Source organism: Strix aluco, chromosome 7 (genome assembly GCF_031877795.1).
Source record: "Strix aluco isolate bStrAlu1 chromosome 7, bStrAlu1.hap1, whole genome shotgun sequence".
In the NCBI taxonomy this organism is placed as follows: Eukaryota; Metazoa; Chordata; class Aves; order Strigiformes; family Strigidae; genus Strix; species Strix aluco.
The window spans coordinates 15,212,484-15,234,144 of NC_133937.1; the positions used below are offsets into that span (position 1 = coordinate 15,212,484).

General features: G+C 38.7%; 2 protein-coding genes across 6 annotated transcripts in view; one reads left to right on the forward strand and one right to left on the reverse strand.

Moving 5' to 3' along the window:
• Positions 1–824: 824 nt before the first annotated feature.
• RPS24 (ribosomal protein S24) lies at positions 825–7,083 on the reverse strand. 2 transcript variants are annotated; one of them, XM_074830549.1, is made up of 7 exons: positions 6,952–7,083; positions 6,135–6,200; positions 5,579–5,788; positions 4,984–5,094; positions 4,092–4,109; positions 1,892–1,927; positions 825–1,025 (listed from the first exon to the last, which is right to left on the reverse strand). In XM_074830549.1, exons 1-5 carry the CDS (start codon positions 6,952–6,954, stop codon positions 4,104–4,106), a joined length of 396 nt encoding a protein of 131 aa, XP_074686650.1. In that variant the 5' UTR covers positions 6,955–7,083; the 3' UTR covers positions 825–1,025; positions 1,892–1,927; positions 4,092–4,103. The 2 variants fall into 2 exon arrangements, with proteins under 2 accessions (XP_074686650.1, XP_074686651.1); XM_074830550.1 differs by lacking the exon at positions 4,092–4,109.
• Positions 7,084–7,168: 85 nt separating this feature from the next.
• Positions 7,169–21,661, forward strand: part of POLR3A (RNA polymerase III subunit A) — a 38,068-nt gene continuing 23,575 nt past the window's right edge. For 3 of the 4 annotated variants that reach the window (XM_074830544.1, XM_074830545.1, XM_074830547.1), the window contains exons 1-16: positions 7,169–7,726; positions 8,279–8,414; positions 8,946–9,083; positions 9,621–9,792; positions 11,125–11,279; positions 12,238–12,477; positions 13,459–13,621; positions 13,819–13,955; positions 14,525–14,628; positions 15,326–15,467; positions 15,988–16,128; positions 17,402–17,471; positions 18,156–18,283; positions 19,757–19,895; positions 20,879–21,043; positions 21,315–21,487. In XM_074830544.1, the coding sequence (XP_074686645.1) occupies positions 7,683–7,726; positions 8,279–8,414; positions 8,946–9,083; positions 9,621–9,792; positions 11,125–11,279; positions 12,238–12,477; positions 13,459–13,621; positions 13,819–13,955; positions 14,525–14,628; positions 15,326–15,467; positions 15,988–16,128; positions 17,402–17,471; positions 18,156–18,283; positions 19,757–19,895; positions 20,879–21,043; positions 21,315–21,487 (2,247 nt within the window). In that variant the 5' untranslated portion in view covers positions 7,169–7,682. Of the gene's footprint in view, positions 7,727–8,258; positions 8,415–8,945; positions 9,084–9,620; positions 9,793–11,124; positions 11,280–12,237; positions 12,478–13,458; positions 13,622–13,818; positions 13,956–14,524; positions 14,629–15,325; positions 15,468–15,987; positions 16,129–17,401; positions 17,472–18,155; positions 18,284–19,756; positions 19,896–20,878; positions 21,044–21,314; positions 21,488–21,661 lie in introns of all 4 variants that reach the window. The other variant, XM_074830546.1, reaches the window with a different exon arrangement.

A 21,661-nucleotide genomic window follows, 5' to 3' on the forward strand; every position in this document is an offset into this window, starting at 1 on the left:
CTGTACAGCTAAAAGTGTGATGCTGCTGAATGCAGACAACAGCAACCCCACTAGGGTACTGGAAGAGGCATTAAGTGCTTTACCTATATTTACCAGATCTTTTATGGAAGTTTAGGACAACAGTATCCCCCTGCAACCACTTTAACAATTCTAACTACAGGGTTGCTGGTTTTGCCTTCAAACACTAAAAATGCCTTACCCATGTTACAATATGCTTCCTCAGTACAAAGGTAGTACAATTTAAAAATACTGTACTTAAATAATTATCAAGTCAGACGCTTCATCAGAACAGCTGCTAGAGCTGCCCACTCTGTTTCAGTCCTATTTAAAGCATAAAACTTCTATTTTGCTTGCTACTTGAAACACCTCCACCAGAATGCCCACACTTCTAGCATAGAGCATGCCTCATCGGCCACTAATCCAATCTTAAGTGACTCCTTTAACACTACCAAATGGAAAGTTAGGAGTGTACTACACAGTTTGCAGACCAGAGAGACACCCCAGAGCCCGTCCTGACAACTCAGGAAAAGACAAGTAATTTCTGACTCCTTCATTAGCAAGAATCTTAACTGTGGAATTATGAGGCTCTGAAAATTTCTGTCTACACATTCTGTTCTCCCTTTAGCTATATTCTACAGGTCTATATAATATAGGCAGTCAAACAGCAAGCACATCTTGAAAGGACTTCCCAATTCACAGTTAAAACACCGGATGACAAAAAGCATACCCAACTCCATGAACTAACACTGCATGCTTGGAATTAGGTTATACTACTACTTGTATAAAGCTCTGATTCACTTCAAATCGATACTCAAAACCAAGAGTTGTTTAATTATGAAAAATTTTAATACAGTGCAAATAGTGCACCAATCTTGAATGTCTCAAACTTTACAAAATAGTAGCTTTCAAATCAAAACTAAATGGCAAACCAGCATTTTATTGACATAGTTTATTTTATGTTAAAGCCAGATGAGCAGCATCTTTCCAAATAATTCTTCCTCTACATCTTCATAGAATTATGTAGCCTGTAAAGGAAAAGATAGATCAGTGCCATACAATTAAAAGATTTTTTACACTCATACCTTTATAGAGCTTGAAAAACAGATTCTCAAACAAGTTAGGTGAACCACACTGCTTTTCTTAGAATATAACGTTCAATATTTCACAGTACTGTCATGGGAATAAATGAGAGCCTAGATTACAGCATTTCTGTAGAAGAGCTCAACAAGCTACATTTGCTCTGCCAGCTTTCTGTTTAAGACATTATGCTCACTACATCAGCTCCCAGACAGACTATATAAGTTGCTTTAAACTGAGTTATTCAAACCATCTGTAATAAAACCACAGTTTTGTCTATAAGTTACTGTCCACAGCACATCCAACTCATGTTTCTGCAGCAAAGACACAAATATATAGTCTAGGACTTATACAAAAGGGTATAGGTTCGTTTATAAGGAATTTACTTGAAAAAGGAAACAACAGAAGTTTGTCCTCAAAATAGATATCATACTACTTCAATCTAAGACAATAAAAAAACAAGGTGTACTATCCTCTCCTTAGCATACCTACAAAAGGAAAATCTAAGCCTTGTTTACAATAAGACTAAATAATCAACACCTTTAGCAACAGTAAATCTGAACTGCCTAATTTATTATTTCAGTCTTTATACTAATCAGGTGTTTCATGTAAGTGGAAGTCACAAATTATCAACTGAGTAGTAAGCACAACAGTGATTTGTAAACATTTAAGTCTCTCAGTCTTAAACACTTGCACTGGGTTCCAGATCAGCACAAGTACCACAGTCTTTGTGTAAATCAACATTAGACCTATGTCATCATAATGACTACAAACTACTGAATGTCTACCATTACAAAGCATTCTAAAGTCATACCTGTTATCCATTTTCCATGTGAAGCATGTTAATTTACTGAAAAATAAAGAGCTTTAATTAGCAAGAGAACAGTTTCATCGAAATTCTACTACTGTAGAAGATGGAGCTTTGAGGCTTTTTACTGACACTCATAATATTTTTTTTCAATTACCACAGTGAAATATAATAGGAAAACCTCAAAGTTTTGACTACTGTAGAGGCTGAAGACTTAGATTTCACACATTCCCTCAAACTCAAAATGGGACCTAACAATAGCTGTTTAGAGCTTTAGTAACACTCAGAATGCAATGCATGTTCAGTTATACCTACAGGCTAAAATGCCTTTAAGCGCCTACCCATCCACACTTCTGTTTGATCAATTTTTTTTTAAAAAACCTATCTGCTTGGAAGACTCACATGTCAAAGGCTGTCACCGCTACAGTTGTGGCATTAAAAGGTAGGGTGGGGTTTTTGCATTTTGGTATCCCAGGGTACACAGGTCACTGCTCTGAACAAACACTAGGTGAGGGACATCTTGTTGCAAACTTTTATGCGAGCTCAGCAAACTACAGAGCTACAGAATACATTAACACGAACTACTTGAAAACGCTTTTCTTGAAACTGCAAGGAAAACGGAATGGACATTCAGAAGGAATGAGAAATGAAAAGGAAGCACTGAAGAAAACTTGAAGTCAGGCATCAGCACAGTTGATGCCTGACTTCAAGTTCAAGAAAAAATAGCGTGATTCACCGTTTCAATAGTTTTCACGACCACATGGTACATAACTTAGATCAACAGACTTGCCTGAAAATATCTCAGAATCAAGTGCCTACACATTTCTGAGATAAACAGTTTTCATAGATTGTGTAGGTGGACTCCAAAACATATTCCAGGACTCCTATTAAAAATTTCTCCACATGGCTGTGATAAAGGATGTCGAACCATGCCACTTCATTATGTTTAGACATGCATCTTTCAAGACAAAGCTTTAAGATACAAATGAATTTCACAAGCTTTTTTTCTGTGATGCAGCACAGAACTCTTCTCAACCAAGTTTCCCAGAAAGCACATAAATTGTCTTTAGTTAGTTTAAATCTAATGTGACGACACAAAGATTAACAAAACTGGTGAACAAATAAGACCTAACCCATGCATACTTATCAACTAGAAGATCATTTTAAAAGACATTTAAAAAACTTCTAATCCAAAACACAGTTTGCCTACTACTAAGATTGCACACTAGTTTGAGAAGCACTTGATACAGAAGTCACATCTGCTACATAATTATCACAGCACACAATCCTGGTCTTGATTGCTAAAGTGTTTATATGCTTTAAGAGAACTTCTATGAACTGGACAGCTTTAGTAATTCAAGTGACAGTCATTTAACCATTTTGTATTAACAATAACAAGCTACCTTCAAGTACAAAATTCTTGAAGGGAAGAAGTTCATCCATACTACCGGTGCAACACTAAATGACTTCTTTGACACTGACAAGGAAGTGTACATTAGTGTTACTGCTGTATCACATGATCATTTGTGCTGTTACACTGTAAACAATTGCACGAATTCATTACTAAAGCAGCATTAAAGCAGAAAGGAAAAGGGCTCCAAATCCTATCTAGTAGTTTGCAGCAACACTTATTTTTATCCAACAATAACCAGAACTTCAGTTATACAGTAAGCGAAGAATCTGATTTCATGAATTGAAAACTGTGGTTTGTGTCTTAACTTGGAATACTGCAGAGCAATAGCTAAATACAGTTTAAGGCTGACAACTGTGCCATTTCCAACAACCATCTCAAATGCACAAAGCTGTGATGTGACTTAGTTTTCATAAAAATGCACGACTACTGTCACACAAAGGTCAAGTTACACATGCAGTTGCACTGTACTACTTTGATTCAGAACCTGGGGTGTTTTGAACCAATGCCTCAAAAATCAATAGCATTGAGTTTCATTGATTACTTATCATCTGGAATTCGTTATTTTAATGTTGTTTCAATAGTTTCAGAAATCTTGTTTGCTATTAGCCAAATTTTACTTGTAAGTCACATGGAATAAAGTTCATTTAGTTATCTGAACCCTTATAGGACACAAGCAAGTTTTAAACAAACATGCACACATGCAAGGCAGTACAGTGCTTCAATTAAAAGGATGGACATGTGTTTCAGTGATATATAATTCAGTCACCACATTTTCATGCTCGTTTTCAGTACCTGCTAGATACTTCATTTCTGATGGAGAATTCCAAGAAAGTAGAAAAAAGCAAAAGTGAAGATTACTAAAGATCAAGATATCAAAGCACTTAAAGCAGCTATAGAGCTAAGCGTCAAAACCCATTGCCCTATCTTCCCCTGTTAAAACACTTGAAAAAACCCACTTAGCTGCACAACTTAGTATTTTTCAGAGAACAAAAAGCTGCTAAGATGACTGTCTTAATACCCAGGCTATTCCTCAGTTTTGGCGGGTTTTTCTGTTTAATGATAGAGAAACTCTGGACCCCTCCAAGCTGCACACCCGACAAGCTTGTATGAAGTTCCACGCACAGCACAAGCAGCTCCCACGAGGGGAAAAAACCCACTATCTTGGGAATCAGTCACTTAAAACCAGGATAAAGCTGGCATTCTACCTTATTTCTATTTACACACTGTCCTCACTGCCCATACCACCACACATCCATAACAAAATCTCCACTAAAAATAACACCGTAAGTAACAGTAACTTGGTGGCATAAGCATTACCTATTTCAGTAGTCTGAGTAACAAGTGTTAAGAATATCTAATTTGTATATCGCAAGGCTGAGTTATGAGATTAGAGCCACACTGTTAGATTTATGAAAGTTTAACTTCAGTTCAAATGACATGTAGGAAAAAATCACTTAAGAAGCACTGTTTCATGTTGTATCAGCAAAGTTTGCAGCAGCAAGGAGCAAAACTAAACTACAGAGCTGGTAAGAAGCTATACAACACCACACAGATTACCTTCTGTTATCCAGTAGAAGAGGTGAAAGAAATAGGAAGAAAAACCAACGTTATTCTATTGAAAAATTTCTAATCAGCATTTCAAAGGCAACATGCTCACTCTAGTTTACAGACATTCTCATCCTACCTTCTTGCCAGCACCAACATTTGCCTTGGCTGTGCCCCTGACTTTCTTCATTCTGTTCTTACGCTCCTTTCGCTGCTTCCTAGAAGTCTTCTTCTTTTCATACAAGCCATGCTATTAAAAAAAAGAGTTAAAGTTGTATTTAACTTGGTTTCACTGATAGTAAGTTCTAGATTTAAGTTACACTATTTCTGGACTCTTCAAGTAGTGTTTAAATTTGAAATATTAGTTAAGTATTGAGACAAGTTCACTAATTAATGAATGATTCAACACAGAATATAAGCACTAAAGTAGCATATGCATCAATCTAATCTCCCATGCTTCCTCAAGACCTTTCATAGTGGTTCATTATCTATTACTCCTAGACATCGCTGGCACCATAAATTTTGCCTTCACAATTCCCTTATAATCACCAATACAAAACAACCTATTTTGCAACTGCAGAAGCTAGCCTGTATCATTTTAAGACCTCTTATATAACTCTGAATACACCAACAGTACTTTCACAACGCCTTAGCTTTTATACATGTAAATCATGAACCACTGAACACTTCAAACTGATCCTAATGGTTTTCAAAGTTACCAGAAAACACCCTACCCTGGCAAGCCTGTGCTTTGGTTCATTTTTCTTTGCATAGTCCAGAGAATCATAGATCATGCCGAAACCTGTTGTCTTGCCACCACCGAAGTGAGTTCTGAAGCCAAAGACGAAAATTACGTCAGGGGTTGTCTTGTACATTTTCGCCAGCTTTTCCCTGATTTCTGTTTTGGGGACTGTGGCCTTCCCAGGATGAAGAACATCAATCACCTAAGAAGGAATTTTCAGAAGTTGCATAAAAGCAGGAGAAGATCAATACCCAGTACAATGGTCAGGTGCTACAGTTCCACCATGAGCTTAACACTTGAACTAACCCACCTTACCAGCAGAAAGTATTATTAATTTGATACAAAAATATTCATAACAGTTCCCTGCTTCAAAAGACAAAACAGCTCACTACCTCACCATCAGCACTGACTTTCAACATGCATCAACACATTTAAACCATAAGCCTTTACAACCAGAACTCTTGAGATTCCTTATGGTGGCTAAAGAACACCTGCTGCCCAGAACCAACAGACAAAACAATTAAAGGCAATTTCCTGTATTGTTTTACCATCTGCTTGCGCTGAAGCAGCCTGTTTGTCATGAACTTCCTGGTTCTGATGGTCACTGTGTCATTCTGCAAGAGAAGATGCAAAGAAAACACAACAATAATGACATATATAATTCAAATGTAATAAATATGTAAATAATGCACAGTACAGCAACAGTCAGTGGTCTCTCCAATGCTCACAGTGAACTCATAACCTAACCAGACTGTTCCTGGGCTATAGATAACAACCCTGTAAAGCACATTTTAATATGTACTTTTGAGTACACATCAACTGATGACAAACTGGTCCTCAGTTTCCAAAGAATGCAACAACATATGTATCTGCAGCATTCTGAAAAACTGAAGCAGCGTTTCATGAAACACATGGATTACAAGCCCAAGCACTACAACAGTACAATGCAAGTTTCCTTAATAAACCCCTGTGCTACTGCTTCCTTAATGCTTCCAAGCAAGAACATCCCCAAAACTAGTAAATGAGCATAATCCACAGGACCCCTTTAACACTTTAAGAGAAGTGAAATGTTACACTGCTACCACAGCAGACTGCTCTTGCCGACCAGCAGCACGGCGGCACAGCAGGCCAAAGATACGCCCCGGCCCACACCCCGGCGTTCCTTCCTCCCAACCGGCGCCGACGCCAGGCCGCAGGAGTCCGGACTCGCCGCAGGAAAACAAGCCCCCCACGCAGTTTCCACCATACCCCCACAAGCCACTACGGGCAGGCCAGCCTGCCAGGACTAGGCAGCTCGGGAGCCCCGCAGAGAAAGGATGGCAGCAACACGAGGCGGATTACCGCGCCCCTGAACGAGCTACTCACCATTTTAGCAGCGGCCTCCCTACCAGCGAGCGAGAAAAGGAAGAACAGCGGCGCCGCAGCCAATCATAAGGCGGCGCAGGGGCCCTTCGCTCTGGGGGCGGAGCCACGGGTAGGGGTGTCCGTTCCCGAGCCGGTACCCGGAAGGGGGCGGCAGGGGTGTCCTACGTGTGCCTGATGGACCCGGTGGGGGGAGGCTGTTGGCTGCGGCTGGGCTGTGGGCGCGGTGTGCGCTGCGTTGGCAGGCTTGGTCTCGCCGCCGGCCGAGCGTCCCTAGTGAGCGCTGGCGCCGCCGCGGGGCTGGTGCTGTGCTGCTCCGCTGCTGGTGACCACGGCCTGGGCCAGGGCTGCTGGGGGGGCGTCAAAGACAGAGCCATGGGGTGGGCTTAGCGACATAGTTCCTGGCCCCTGGGGGAGCGGGGGGGCTGGCTTGTAACGGGACCATGGACGGCAACGGAGCGCCCGTGAGCGCCCAGAGCGCTGCGAGTCAGCGTGAGAGACGGTCCTGAGCCGCGGCCGGGCGGAGGTAGCCCTGCTGGCGGGGTCCGGCGCCGCCGGCGGCCCTCAGGGGAGGGCCCGGCAGACCACCCCGGGAGGGCCGTAGCTGTGCCGCAGCAGGGGGCGCTGCAGGCGGAGGGCGCCGCTCTGCGCTGCCGGGCGGGCCGGCTCTGAGCCGCCGCGTGCGGTGCCAGGGGGAGCTGAGGGGCCGCCCCCGGGGCCCCGCCGCTGCCGCCATGGTGAAGGAGCAGTTCAGGGAGACGGATGTGGCCAAGAAAATGTGAGTGGGGCGGCCGGGGCGGCGTCCTGCGCGGCGGGAGGCTCCTGGGCGGCCGCTCCGCTGCCCGCCCGCCGGCACGGCACGGCAGTGCGGCGCCCCGCGCTGAGGGACCCGGCGTGGCCGCGGCGTGGGCCCGGTGGCTGTGGGAGCGAGCAGCAGAAATCCCAGTGTGTGATCCGGGAAGAAGTTTAGCGTCCAGGGAACCGGAGGGTGGCTGATGTTGCAGCTAGTTCACTTTTAAAAGCGCTGGCGCAGGCTGCCCTCTCCCAAGCCTTGCTGGGCTTGGCGCAGGTTGCTGGTGGCTCCCGGGCCGCTGAGTGTGTAGGCAGCTGTAGGGTTGCCCGAGAAGGTCGACCAGTCCCCTAGATATAAACAACTAAGTCGCCGCAAAACAGCTGTATTTTTTATAGTTATGCAAAAAGAACCTGCTTCAGCAATATTGTGAATTAACTTAGCCATCTTTGCGTTGCATTTAAATACATACGTGTGTCTATGCCTGTAGTTATAAGCATTTCTGCATGTGCACATACAGACGTGACATTTCCATTCTAGAAGCCACATCTGTTTTGGCATGAAATCTCCAGAGGAGATGCGTCAGCAAGCTCACATTCAAGTGGTTAGTAAAAACTTGTATAGTCAGGACAACCATCACTCTCCACTGCAGTATGGAGTACTTGACCATCGCATGGTGAGAACTGTTTTTTTTTTTTTCCTGACCCCTTTTTGTGGAATTACTTGGAATAGTTAAAAATAAATTGGCATGACTGAAATTTACTGCTCCTTCAACATGCATGCAAATGTGTCACTTCTTGAATTGTGTAGATTGTCTATTGCAGTGACAGCTACTTCATGTCTTTGGATACTCCAGAAAAGCATTGTTTTGAGGCAGGAGAAAAGTTTTTCCTGCCTAGTTGCTGGGATACCCGGAGACATCCATCAACAATGTAACATATTGTAGGTTAGCGGGCTGTATATCAGTTGCAAAAGCCGTATGAGTTAATGTCACTAGTATCAGTAGGGCCTCCATGTGAAAGACGCTTTTCTTTAGGATTGGAGTGAATAATGCTACTGACATGCCTCAGATGCTGGGAAAAAGGAGTAAGACCTGTGGGTGTGCTGTCAGGATAGCCGACTAGCTTAAGAGCTGTTGCATTTTCTATGTATTCAGTTGATTATAGCTAAAACTTCTTTCTGTGTGTGTGTTTCCCTCTTCCCAAAGGGAACCAGTGAAAAAGACCGTCCCTGTGAAACCTGTGGAAAAAATCTAGCTGATTGTTTAGGACATTATGGGTACATTGACTTAGAACTGCCCTGTTTTCATGTTGGATACTTCAAAGCTGTGATAGGCATCTTACAGGTAAACACAATTATGATTTGTTGTCAGTTTATAGTCCAGAAAAAGGAGATTATCAGGAAAGATGATGCTTGAAAGGGTAATTGAGAAGACCAAAATAAAGGTGTATTATAAATTTTATCTTTATACATTTTGTGTTTTGTAAAATAAAATACCAGTAGTGATGTAAATATATCCATTTTCTTTTATATAATCTCAGACTGATTAATTTAATCCATTATTTTTCTGTAGTAGTTTCAATTAAATGTATGCAGTATAACTTGCCTTTTAGGACATCCCAGTAAATCAAAGCTCTGTTCTGTTGGCATTATGTGGATCTTTAAGATCCTGCAAAATCTACATAAGGATTTGCCTCACTGACTGTATTTTTTTTTCCATCTACCTTTTTTTTTGCATTACAGCACATGAATTAGTCTTTCAACCAAGACCATTGCATTTATTTCCAAAAAACTGCATTCTGTTGAAGAACTTCAGTTACAGCAGGTTACATTTCTGAATGTGTCTGTTAAACAACTGTGTTTATATGTGTTTACATTTAAGATGATCTGTAAAACCTGTTGCCATATCATGCTGTCAGTGGAAGAAAAAAAACAGTTTTTGGATTACCTGAAGCGACCTGGCCTTACGTATCTTCAGAAGAGAGGACTAAAAAAGAAAGTGTCTGAAAAATGCCGGAAGAAAAACACTTGTCCTTACTGCGGTGCCTTTAATGGTGAGTGTTGACATTAGCAGATAGTGATGGTTATCTCCTGTGATGGTTTTTACCTTGGCAGCTGTGATAGACATCAAAATCTTGAATATCCTTGTTCATTCCACAGCTAATGGAGTATTCTCTCTGGCCCTTATTACGAATCTGCTAATTGCGTTCTTAATGCCAAGCACGTGCTTGTTCACGTTTCATTTATGTGCATAAAGACATTGTCCTAGTAGCTTGGTTTGTGTCATGTGATAGCTCTTCATGGCGGTAACCAATATTTGATACTTGAATGATACCAAAACCACTTCTGCTTACCATGTTGTTAAAAATATGGGAAGCTATTGTCAGTGATCAATATCTTTACATAGAAGCATTCGTAGACTTTGTAATTTTGATTGAACTTTGTTTTTCATCATTGTATTATCTTTCTTGAGATTAGATGTGCTTGTCATCCTCTAGGAGGGTATGTTCTGCACTTTGGCAGTATTTGAGCTGTGATGATCTTGGGTTACACTGGAATTTGTTCTTCAGGGCAGAGTATCTTGATAAGATTTTCACATTTGTTTCTCAAAATACTTTTTTTCTTCATGTACACTGATCAAGTGATACTGCTGTTAAAGGACCTGCAGTATTACACATTCATAGTGGATGGTTAATTCATGACTTAAAACTTTACATTTTTAACTCATGAAAATTTTGAGTTGTTGGGTCATAATGATGAACACTGTGGATAAATAGAGCTGTTTCATTCTAAGTGCCAAATATACATATATGGGGCACAAACTGTAGGCATTTACAAAGTTAAGTGCTAGGTCAGCATACTTCAGTAAAAATAATCGAGTTTGGAAAGTGTTTGTACTAGTCTGTGGAAGTTTTATGAACAATATTATCTGCATGACATGAAAATATTTCTAGGATTTTTCTGACAATTCACTTCCAAAATTATTTTAAAATAGAGTGGGATGATATATAAATGGCACATCTTAGTCCTGTTTTTAATGTGGCAACTTCTAGTTTAAAAAAATATCTGCTGTGATTGAGGTGAAGCTGAATTAAAGTGTGAGCTAAACCACTTGCTTTGAGCTTCAGAAACTGCATCGTGATCTAGGTGCACCAAGCCAGCCATACAAGGAGACATGATCTGGTTGTCCTCTTTATGTTTTGTGAATTTAGGAAACTGGTTTTTAAAGCTGTTAAAGCTTTATTTTAGTCTTGTGTTCACTGTAAGTTTAACTAGTTTTGGAACTGTAGCTTACTCATTTGAAGTTTGGGATTTGGTTTGAGGGGTTTTTTTATTCAATGTTTTTGTTTAAAAAACAAAAGAACCCACATCTATTTGCTTTGCAGGAACTGTGAAGAAGTGTGGTTTGTTGAAAATAATACATGAAAAGTACAAGACAAATAAGAAAGTCATAGATCCAATAGTATCTACTTTTCTCCAGTCCTTTGAAACTGCCATAGAACATAACAAAGAAGTAGAACCCTTACTGGGAAGAGCTCAGGTGAATTCTATTATGACTTAAATTTTCTGCTATTTTTTTGTGCATGATATAAAACTCCTCAAAGGTTTTCAATATAGCAGCTTAAGCCTTTTGGTGGTCCAAGATTTTCTTATACCAAAAGACTCTTGAAGAATGTTTGTATTTATTGCAATAATGCTAACTTTGCTAAAATGAGCAGTTTAGTTTATTGGTATGTTCTGATACATAGCTTTTTGTCTGTAAAGAAGGGAGATGTTCTTGGTGTGTTATACTTCCATAAGCTAGAAAAGGGAGAAGAAAAATAGGCTCATATAAACTCTGCATGTACATGTAGATTTAGTGTAACTCCCAGATGATTACAATACACAGAATTATTATTTTATTCAGAAGAACTTCATGTTGAGAAGGAGAGAGTAGACTTTATCTAACCTTTTCGTTTCGTTCAGCTTTGCATTGTGTGCAGTTTTGTTTCGTTCTGCTCTTTGCAACCTGGGCAGATCTCAGGGTACATTTTTGGACAGAAGAAGTAGTGAATATATGGAGTTTCTTATACTACAGCAGTAGCTGTGCTAAAAAGAAAGGAAGTTTTGTAAAATAGTCTAGAAAGTACTGTAATTCGTGTGAGTTTCTACTAATAAAATGAATACAGTGTACTTTTAGGTTTGTTGTAAGAGGTTTATTGAGCAGCTTTGACAAATAACTATGAAATACTCCCAGTTAACTATTTACAAAAGAGAGTAACATGATGAGAAGTAAACACTGATGTGTAGGGAAAAAAAAGAAGGAAAGAATATAGCAAGTTAGCATCTGAGATGATAAAAGCATTGGTTCACGATAAACCAAAACATAGTTTTGTTTGCATGAATAGATTGTCTTTTTAAAATATGTCATTTTTGAAGTCAGTAAATGAGGGGAGGAGGGAAGCATTGAAACTGTTACATGATGGCTTGTTCTCCTCATTCTCCAATGGATTTTGTAGGAAAACTTGAATCCTCTGGTAGTATTGAACATCTTTAAAAGAATCCCAGCAGAAGACATCCCTCTGCTCCTAATGAACCCAGAAGCAGGTAAACCTTCAGATTTGATCCTCACACGACTCTTAGTGCCTCCGCTGTGTATCAGACCCTCTGTGGTGAGTGACTTGAAGTCTGGCACCAATGAAGATGACTTGACAATGAAACTGACAGAGATAATTTTCCTCAATGATGTAATAAAAAAGGTGAGTTATCCTTCAAGCTCTTGGAGGCTGTTGCTTTCAAAAAGATTTGGTTAGAACTGAACATAGGAAGTGGTTCTACTTCTCTTACTGCTTACAATCTAGCAAGCAGTCTGTACTTTCCTACTGTGTCATTTGGCGTTTATTGAAAGAAATAGAGACACTTACTTCAAATGGAGCTGGCTGACTGGCTGCTTGCAGTATAGGACCTGCCGCAGATCTGCTCATGGATCATGGGAAATGTTTCTTTGTTTGAGTTCTGATCCATAAACTCCTCTCTTTTTTTTTCCCCCTGCTCTTCTTGTGCACTCTTGCTCTCTTTTTTCCCCTCCCATGACTGACGGTTTTTGAGTGGTCACTTATAATGAAAACATTATACCTAATAGTTGTCTACATGGTTTTTTTCCATGTAGACCTTCCTCTGTTTTTACTGCATCTTTTTCCTTTCTTTATTCCACCATTTGTTCTTAAGAAATCAGGTTTCATTTAGCATAGTTATCAAATAGAGGCTAGAAGTAAATTTGACAATTTATCATTTGTTTAGAAGAACAGTTCTACCAGATTAATACTTTTCAGTCTTTTCAAAACTGGACTTTTGTCAGGCAGACAAAATCAAGTGAGCATTAACTTTCCCGTGATTTGAAAAATGGTTAACTACTGATGATTTTCCTGGCTGTGAAGTTCATATATTAGCTTACCTTCCGTGGCTTGGGAAAAATATAATTTAAACAAATGCGTAGTTTTGTGAGCATTCGTCTGAAGCCAGTGCTAATCAAAAGAAATTTTTTGCTGGGTTATCTTGTGAATGGCCTTAAGCTATAGCGGTATGCATCCTGTTGTAAAGTGATCTTGCCTTTTTCGTTCCAGCGTATGAAGGTTTTTCAAAGTTATTATCAAAAGAAGAGTTATATTCATCAGAAAAATTCTTTGCTAGTTTAATATGTGTTATATTTATTTTCTGAACTGGATGACTATTTTGTTTAGCATAGGATATCAGGAGCCAAAACACAGATGATAATGGAAGACTGGGATTTTCTTCAACTGCAGTGTGCCCTGTACATTAATAGTGAGCTCTCGGGAATTCCTCTCAACATGGCACCTAAAAAATGGACCAGAGGTTTTGTTCAGAGACTTAAGGGAAAGCAAGGTTTGTCTAGAAAGTTGGTTTTTAACCTTTTTTTTTAATTAAGCCACAAGTATTGGCTTTTCTAAAGCATCTCTCTGCTACTATTGTGTTGTGCTTCAGTGACATACCTTGAAACATGTTTTAATGTGCTGTCTTAACAGATAACATTGTGAAAACAATTTTTTGTGAGAGTTTTCCCTTGGTTGTTTTTTTGTTAGGTCGGTTTAGAGGCAATCTGTCTGGAAAGCGAGTGGATTTCTCTGGCAGAACAGTCATTTCACCTGATCCTAACTTAAGAATAGATGAAGTAGCAGTGCCTATCCATGTTGCTAAAATACTGACCTTTCCTGAAAAGGTAAGTAGTGCAGAACCAAAACTTTTTCTATGCCTTTTTCCTTTTTTGTTTGTTTGTTTTAACCAGACCTCAGTGTTATCCTTCTTTATAGCCTTACTATAAAAGGGAGCGAATGTATTGCGTTATGTTTGAAATGTCATTCACTGATGCTTTGCTAATTCTGTTGCTGCTGGTAAATGAAGGTTGTAGTATCAGATATATGCAAGTATTGTGAAGGCATATGGTGTAAGGAGTGACATACCAAGAGAGAATAGTTTTGCTTGATACTTTTTGAACTCATACATAGCTTCGTGTGTTTGTTGCTGTGCATCTGCCTAAGGAGTGGTTGGGTTTTCTTATTTCTGCATTTACTTCCCAGATTTTTAATTTAATTTCAGTCTGATGTTCTGCTCTAAGATTGGCTTACATTTTCCTCCTCTATTCCTTCCTGACTGTTCCCTTCAGCTGCGGGAGGCTGTGAGGGGGATTGTCAGTTGAGCTTAAAATTTGAAAACAGAAAAGCTACCAGCAAAAGCAACAGGTCCTGAAAAGTGTTTCATTTGTTTCTGATTGAAGTCTTTATGCAACAGGTGAACAAAGCAAATATTGGTTTTATGAGGAAGCTTGTCCGTAATGGTCCTGATGTTCATCCTGGAGCCAACTTCATACAGCAAAGGCACACACAGATGAAAAGGTATCATGCTTATCTGTAATGATTCACTTTTTATTTCTCCCTATCAATTTGTTCTTGCTGCTGTGTGAAAACAGTTATATCTACAGAGATTAAAATTTATTTTTACAATCTTTCATAAAGGACAGTAACAAAAAAATTGTCATTGTCTCTTCTGGTTTAGTGTACAATTTATTTAAAAATAATCTGTTGGATTTAAACTTAAGTGTACATAGTAATGATGGCGAACTGCAGTATAATTATTTTTTTTTAATGACTGAGTCTCCCTCATTTGAAATAGAGTGTGTACTGCAGACGTAAATGAAAACAGGCAGTTTTGGGCATCTTGTACTCGCTGTTTTCATGGGAGAGCTAATCTGCTATCAATTTATGGGTAATAAGAAGTATATGAATGAAACTCCCTATACTGCCTGGTACAATTGAAACAAATTCTTTGTTTTTATAAATCGACTTTTTTGTTACTTGTTGTACTAATAACTGTGGCTTTGTTAACTAATGTCACAAATACATTCATTATTTAAAATAGCAGCAGGGCTTAATGATGTAATCCACACCAGTTTTGTCTTCTAGTTATTGTAATACAAATAATCCCAACATTTAATGAAAGACCTTGCATTATAAACACAGAATTCATTTTCAGCAGTGTTTACATCTTTCTGACTTTATTTCTTCTCATTCCATTGTTATGTGTTGTTATAAGATTTCTGAAATACGGAAACCGAGAAAAGATGGCCCAGGAGCTGAAATTTGGTGATATTGTGGAACGACATCTTATAGATGGTGACATAGTCCTGTTCAACCGACAACCCTCTCTTCATAAGCTGAGCATCATGGCTCACATTGTAAGTGCACACACAGCCGAACATGCAGGTGGTGCATCCCTGACTATTGGGTGGTTTACTTGGGCTGGTGTTTCTCTCTTACACACACAAAAATAAGCAGTTTTTTCTGAAACAGTGCACGGGGACAAGCATGAATACAGTGCAGTTCTGCTTTTGCATGGGAATTGATGCATAACCAGACAGTATGCTGCCTCGACAATTCTGTTAATAGCCGTAATCGACCTCGGTATCTGTTCTTGCATAAGCACTTCATGTTCATAGAGTTGATGTGATCTCTGCAAAGCATGTTGTGTTCTGTGCGTTGTATAAATTCTTCATAATAGAAGTTATTAGCTACATTTGTGTAACATAACCCAAGAACAATTTCTGTCAGTTCCTGGTTGAGTTAAATCCTATAATGAGAAATTTTGACTCGTGTAATTGTAATAAAAAGAAAAGATAAAGCCTACAAGGACGCACTCGGGCATGGCTTTTCATCTTTTAGTATGCTTGACTGCATGTGCATCACTTTCTTTTCCAGGCTAGAGTAAAACCTCATAGGACATTCAGATTTAATGAATGTGTCTGTACACCATACAATGCAGACTTTGATGGAGATGAGATGAACCTTCACCTTCCTCAGACAGAAGAAGCAAAAGCAGAAGCACTTGTATTAATGGGGGTAGGTAGATAATGTTGGGGTTGGGATTTTGCTAGTGACAGATGTGTGCCCTGTACTTCTTAACTTGCACGTGAAATCTGAAATATTATCAAGATTCCTGGGTATAGGTAATGTGTGACTGTGAAGCTGCCTGAAGACTGCAGAAGGGAATTTAGAATAAATTAGGACTGTTATGCAATGGTAGTCTACTAGTTTTCTATTTAGCATTTGTGGAAAACTCAGTGGTTTTAAGTAAGTAGATGTTATTATTTAGTTAGTAGATGTCACTTTTAAGTTAGTAGATGTCATTCTGCCTGACTGCCCTTAGTGATTGCTAGCAAAATAGGGTGGCTCAGTTACCAAACAGATAAATACTTTGCTTTCTGGTCTGACAGCCCAGCAATTGCAGATGGTCAGACCGACTGGAAGGGAGGCAGCAATAGTGTGCTTGTACTGCAGAAGGCAGTTTACCAGAGAAGGCAGGTGACAGTAGGTTCTTAGGGCAGGACAAAAAAGGGAGAAGGGAGGGTAGATAAAGAGGGATCTGATGGTTGCAGACATTGATCTGTGGTGTGAAAGTAGAGTCAGCAGCATCAGTCTGTGGATTTTCTAGTACATTGCTCCTTTAGGGTGACTGAATGCCACTGTTTCTTCAGATGTACCAACACAACTGTTGGCTACAGTGTCTGTTGGCTTGCTGAAGTGATTTGCAAGCTTAAACCCCCTGCCTCCTCCACAAGTGTGTGATTCAGGTTTGTGTGGGCCTGTGAACACTTCTGGCAAAACTGTGCCGCATAGGTGGGGGTGATTAACTGGAATAGTCATCTGAGTAAGATATAAGAAAATGGGGCTAGTGGAAGTGGCTAACTTGATTATTACATATCAGCAGGGACCACACAATTTGCAATATTTCAGTAGCTCCCTGTAGTGAGCATAACCTGTTTTGTCCCTTCTCAAGTTCTCAAAACTAATTGTTTCCCTTTATCTCTTTTGTTTGAACAATAACACATCAAGTTCATTTCAATTTCTGCTTTGGAGACAGAATATGTAATTCCCAGTAACTGTTCTCAGATTATTCCTTAACTGTCAGTAGATTTGCATGGACTGTAGTAAACTGGAACTTCTGGTTTATTTTTTTCTAGTTTATATTTTCAGGCTGTACCTTGATTTAGAATAAATTTTTACCATTTTTGCTAAAATAACTGTCTTAAATGGGAAGTTTCCTTCTGAATAACAAATGGAGCATCAGTGTCTTCAAATGTGGTTTTTTTTTTTTTTTTCTTTTATCATACAGACTAAAGCAAACTTGGTAACACCAAGAAATGGAGAACCTCTCATTGCTGCTATTCAAGATTTCCTCACAGGTATGTGTATAAGCTTATTTTAGAGCTGTGTGATTTAAGAGTTGTTCCTTCAGAATCACTTCCCTCTTATCCAGAATTTTTCTATATTAATTAAAAAATATGTCTTTTCACAAGTCAAAGTCACATTATGAAAGTAAGGCCATTGTTAGTCTGAAATATGATGACATCCTCAGAATCTCTTCTGATACTGTCTGCCTTTGCAATTATTATTACCTTTGCATATATTTTGCTGTGTTTCTCCAACAGAGGAAATGAATGGGATCTTTGTGTGTGTTAGGTAGACAGCGTAAACTGCTTATGATTGTGGTATAGGAGTTGAATCATTAATCAAAAATTAGTTTTAACCTACAGTAAATATCTTCAGGCTTCCTTAATTCTTTGGGAAATGTTCAGTGAATATAAGGAGGAAAGCGTACAAAAATGAATGCCAAGGCTTTATTTTTACCTATGGAATAGAGTCTGAGAGAGAGAATAAATTATAGAAATGCATTCATTTTAATTTTTAGAAATTGGAGTGTGGAGCAATTAAAAAAAATTCTGGAAAGGATTTACAGCTGAAGCTGTCTAAACTATTGTCATTTTGTGTAGTAAGTAGGTAACTAGTATTAGAAGGAAATAATTGATACTGAATATGCAATAGCTTTTAAATTTCATCTGTCACATTAATAATTTTTTACATTCTAGGTGCCTATCTTCTTACATTAAAAGACACCTTTTTTGATCGAGCCAAAGCCTGTCAAATTATTGCTTCTATGCTGGTTGGCAAGGATGAAAAGATTAAAGTTCGTCTTCCACCTCCAGCAATTCTGAAGGTGTGTCAAACTATTTTTGTAATGTTGCTAAGACTTTCTCTGTTGTGTGTTCGTGACCTATGATGATGGTCTCATCAGAGACTGTTCTTGTTTTCTCTGACATTAGTTTTGTATGAGATTTTGTATTTGTAAAGTGCAAAGATCAGACTTCAGGGTCAAAGCTATGCCGGAGTTTTTTGATGGTTCGTGATGCTGAACAGAGCCAACCTCGCGTGCTACAGTCCGGATGCAGGGTTCCCTCAGGGTTCAAACATAGCTTTGCTGCTATCCTGCTGCTGTGAGATGGACCACTTGGCTCTTTTGGTGGGCAGTAGAAGATACATCGTTCTTAGTAACATCATTGTTACTAGCTGTGCAGACTAATGGGCTAAATAGAGAAACTGTGTTTTTCCTTGGATGCTCTCAAGTAACATCCTGAAATGCTCACCAGTTCTAGGTTTCAATATCCCAAATTTAGGAGATACTAAACCTGGGAAGTAGTATGCTTTAATTGTTAACCTGACAATGTGTTAAACATTAAAGAGTATGAGTGCCATGTGATTATTTTTTTGGTTGGGTTTTTTGTTTGTTACATCATGTACACGATATTTATTGTGAAGGGCAGAGTATTTGGGTATTTGTCACAAACTTTGAGCAGAGCTATAGTATCATTTATTAGTCTTTTAAGCCTTCATTCACATACATTTAAGGGTGTCTGTATTTGATGAATTTTGTTTTTGAGGCAAACAGTCTTGTTTGGAGGGAGTGGTATGTTTTCAAATTTGTTAAATGCTTACTGAGTATGGGTGTATACATTTTTTTATATACCCTTTATTTAATTTCAAAATATTACCTGTAATATTAGGGAAATTCAGAAAGTGAAATAGAAATACCAGTGAATAATAGTAATTTAAAGCAAGGTCAGAGCATTTATGGGCAGTATCAAATGTGGGTTTTATAACTTCTGCTAGTAGCCAGGAGCAGTGATTCTTTGCTTCTGTCGCTCCAAATGAATAATTTTAGCAGTAGTTGTGACAGATACTTACATTTAACTACAGCTGAGGGGAGTACATAATTGTATGAATCTTTAACCTCCTAAAAATTTAAACCAAAGGCACTATGCAGAGAAGGAGTTATAAATGTTGCAATCTCTTTGAGAAATTAAATGACAGCAGCAGCATTTTTTTTTTTTCCCTTTTCTAATCGGAAAAGAAAATGTGACAGTAAGAGGGAGCAACAGAGCATGTTTCTCTAAACGTATGCACATATCTTTGTGTAAAGGAAACCATTCCACAGTGAGTGTTTTTTTGTCTATAAAGGTGCATAATACTTCCATATTCAAAGGAATGCTACTATGCACTTCTACAAGTATAGTTCAGTATAGAAAGGTTCTGTATAGAAAACAATTTTACGATTAAATTCTCTGCTTGCTGTTTTACTGTACTTGTAGCATAAACACTGTAATCCTAATTCTTGTCCTTTTGTTTCTCTAAGCCTGTAACACTCTGGACAGGAAAACAGGTTTTCAGCCTCATTCTCAAACCCAGTGATGACTGTCCTGTAAAAGCCAATCTACGAACCAAGGGCAAACAGTATTGTGGCAAAGGGGAAGACCTGTGTTACAATGATTCTTGTGAGTGACGCTTCTAAAGCTGTGTTTTGGAAGTCTTCAGAGAAATTGTAGCTATCGTTTTGTTGAGTTTGTTGCTGTTGAGCTCATGTAGGAGTTAAAGCAGTATTTAAGTGTTCTTGAAATGAAAAATAAAATTATGCAGTGACTTCTGGTTCAAGCAGATGATTACCTAAATTCACATTGAAAATATTGAGCATAGAGTACAGTGTGCAAACATCTACAGTGTTCTGCATAAAATGATTTAAATTTGATCCATCTACATATGCCAGTTCTTCTTTGACAGATGGATAATGAAGTTGACAATGAACATATATTGTACTGCTTTCATAGAAGATATGTCTAGTCTTCATGTATGGAAGATACTTTTTAATTGGTTAAAGGCTAAAGCTGGTAAGGGAGATTCAGTGCCTGAAATGGAAGGTTCCTGATGAAGCAAAAATAAATGATCTAAAAGAGGCAGTGTGTACAGGCCTACAGGCAAGATGGATGTCGTTACGATATGCTTGTAATTAGAGAGACAGCTGAGTCCAGTGTGTCTTTTAAATTTAAGCTGTGCCTCCAGAGATGATTCAGTTGAACTGAATATCAGAATAACATTGTTTTATTATGCATGATTGAGGAGTTTATTTCTGGACAGATAAGATTGATTGAAGACTCTATTCTGGTTAATGAAGTGAAATTTATTTTTAGATTTGTAACAAAAAGAATTATTTGCAATATTTCTCAAGTCTTCAATTGGATACAGTTGCCTTTCTAAGGAGGAAGGGAAATAAATTTTAACTGAAGTTGGTGAGGTCAAGTTGTAGGCTGTTTACCTTACATACTTACTCATCCACTTCTACAGATACATTAAATGTATGTATCTTGGTTTTGTTCTTTCCATGAACAGAGCTTTTATTTAAAAACCTGCTCCATAACTGATTACTAGAGTTTAGGTAATGTTTTGGAAAACTGTTGAATTCTTTCTGTCTTTTTGTTTCTAGATGTCACCATTCAAAACAGTGAGTTAATGAGTGGCAGTATGGACAAAGGAACGTTAGGTTCAGGATCCAAGAACAACATCTTCTACATCTTGCTGAGAGACTGGGGACAGGTAGAAGCTGCGGATGCCATGTCACGACTAGCTAGACTTGCTCCTGTCTATCTTTGTAAGTACATTTCCTTGTAAAATAGTATCTTAAAGCAGAAATAGCAATCAAACAAGACTTTTGCTTCAAATACGAGGTACTGTTTAAAAAAATAAGCTTATTGTGAAGCTGACAGAAACAGTGAAATAACTGATTGTGCTTATGAAGTGCTTATGATGGGAGGAAAAAATAAAGTTCCCAATGATAATATTTCCTGGTTTTAATTTGTTTTCTCTGTATGAGATTGAGATGTCAATATCCTTTTTTTCCTTTTTTTTTTCTTTAATAATAGCTAACCGTGGCTTTTCAATTGGAATTGGTGATGTAACTCCTGGGCAGGGCCTGCTAAAAGCTAAGTATGACCTCCTGAATGCTGGCTATAAGAAATGTGATGAGTATATTGAAGCTCTGAACACTGGCAAGCTACAGCAGCAGCCTGGTTGTACTGCAGAAGAGACACTAGAGGTAAAATTTTTAATTTAAATCACTATATATTTAGAGTAGACCATTAATATATTCATGTAAATTGTGATGTTCAAAGTTGTCTTCTGAAACCTAAAAATATGAGTAAATATGGTCCCTAGGTACGCAACTTTAGCTGACTCTATCTAGCCTTAATGTTTAGATGCTTGTATGCAT

What these genes read in the sequence shown, in the direction of transcription:
- RPS24 (XM_074830549.1), bottom strand. An exon ending in TGCTTCAGCGCAAGCAGATG is followed by an intron (nt 5,789 to 6,134) that starts GTAAAACAATAC and finishes ATTCCTTCTTAG; the next exon opens with GTGATTGATGTTCTTCATCC. An exon ending in CAAAGCACAGGCTTGCCAGG is followed by an intron (nt 5,095 to 5,578) that starts GTAGGGTGTTTT and finishes TTTTTTTAATAG; the next exon opens with CATGGCTTGTATGAAAAGAA.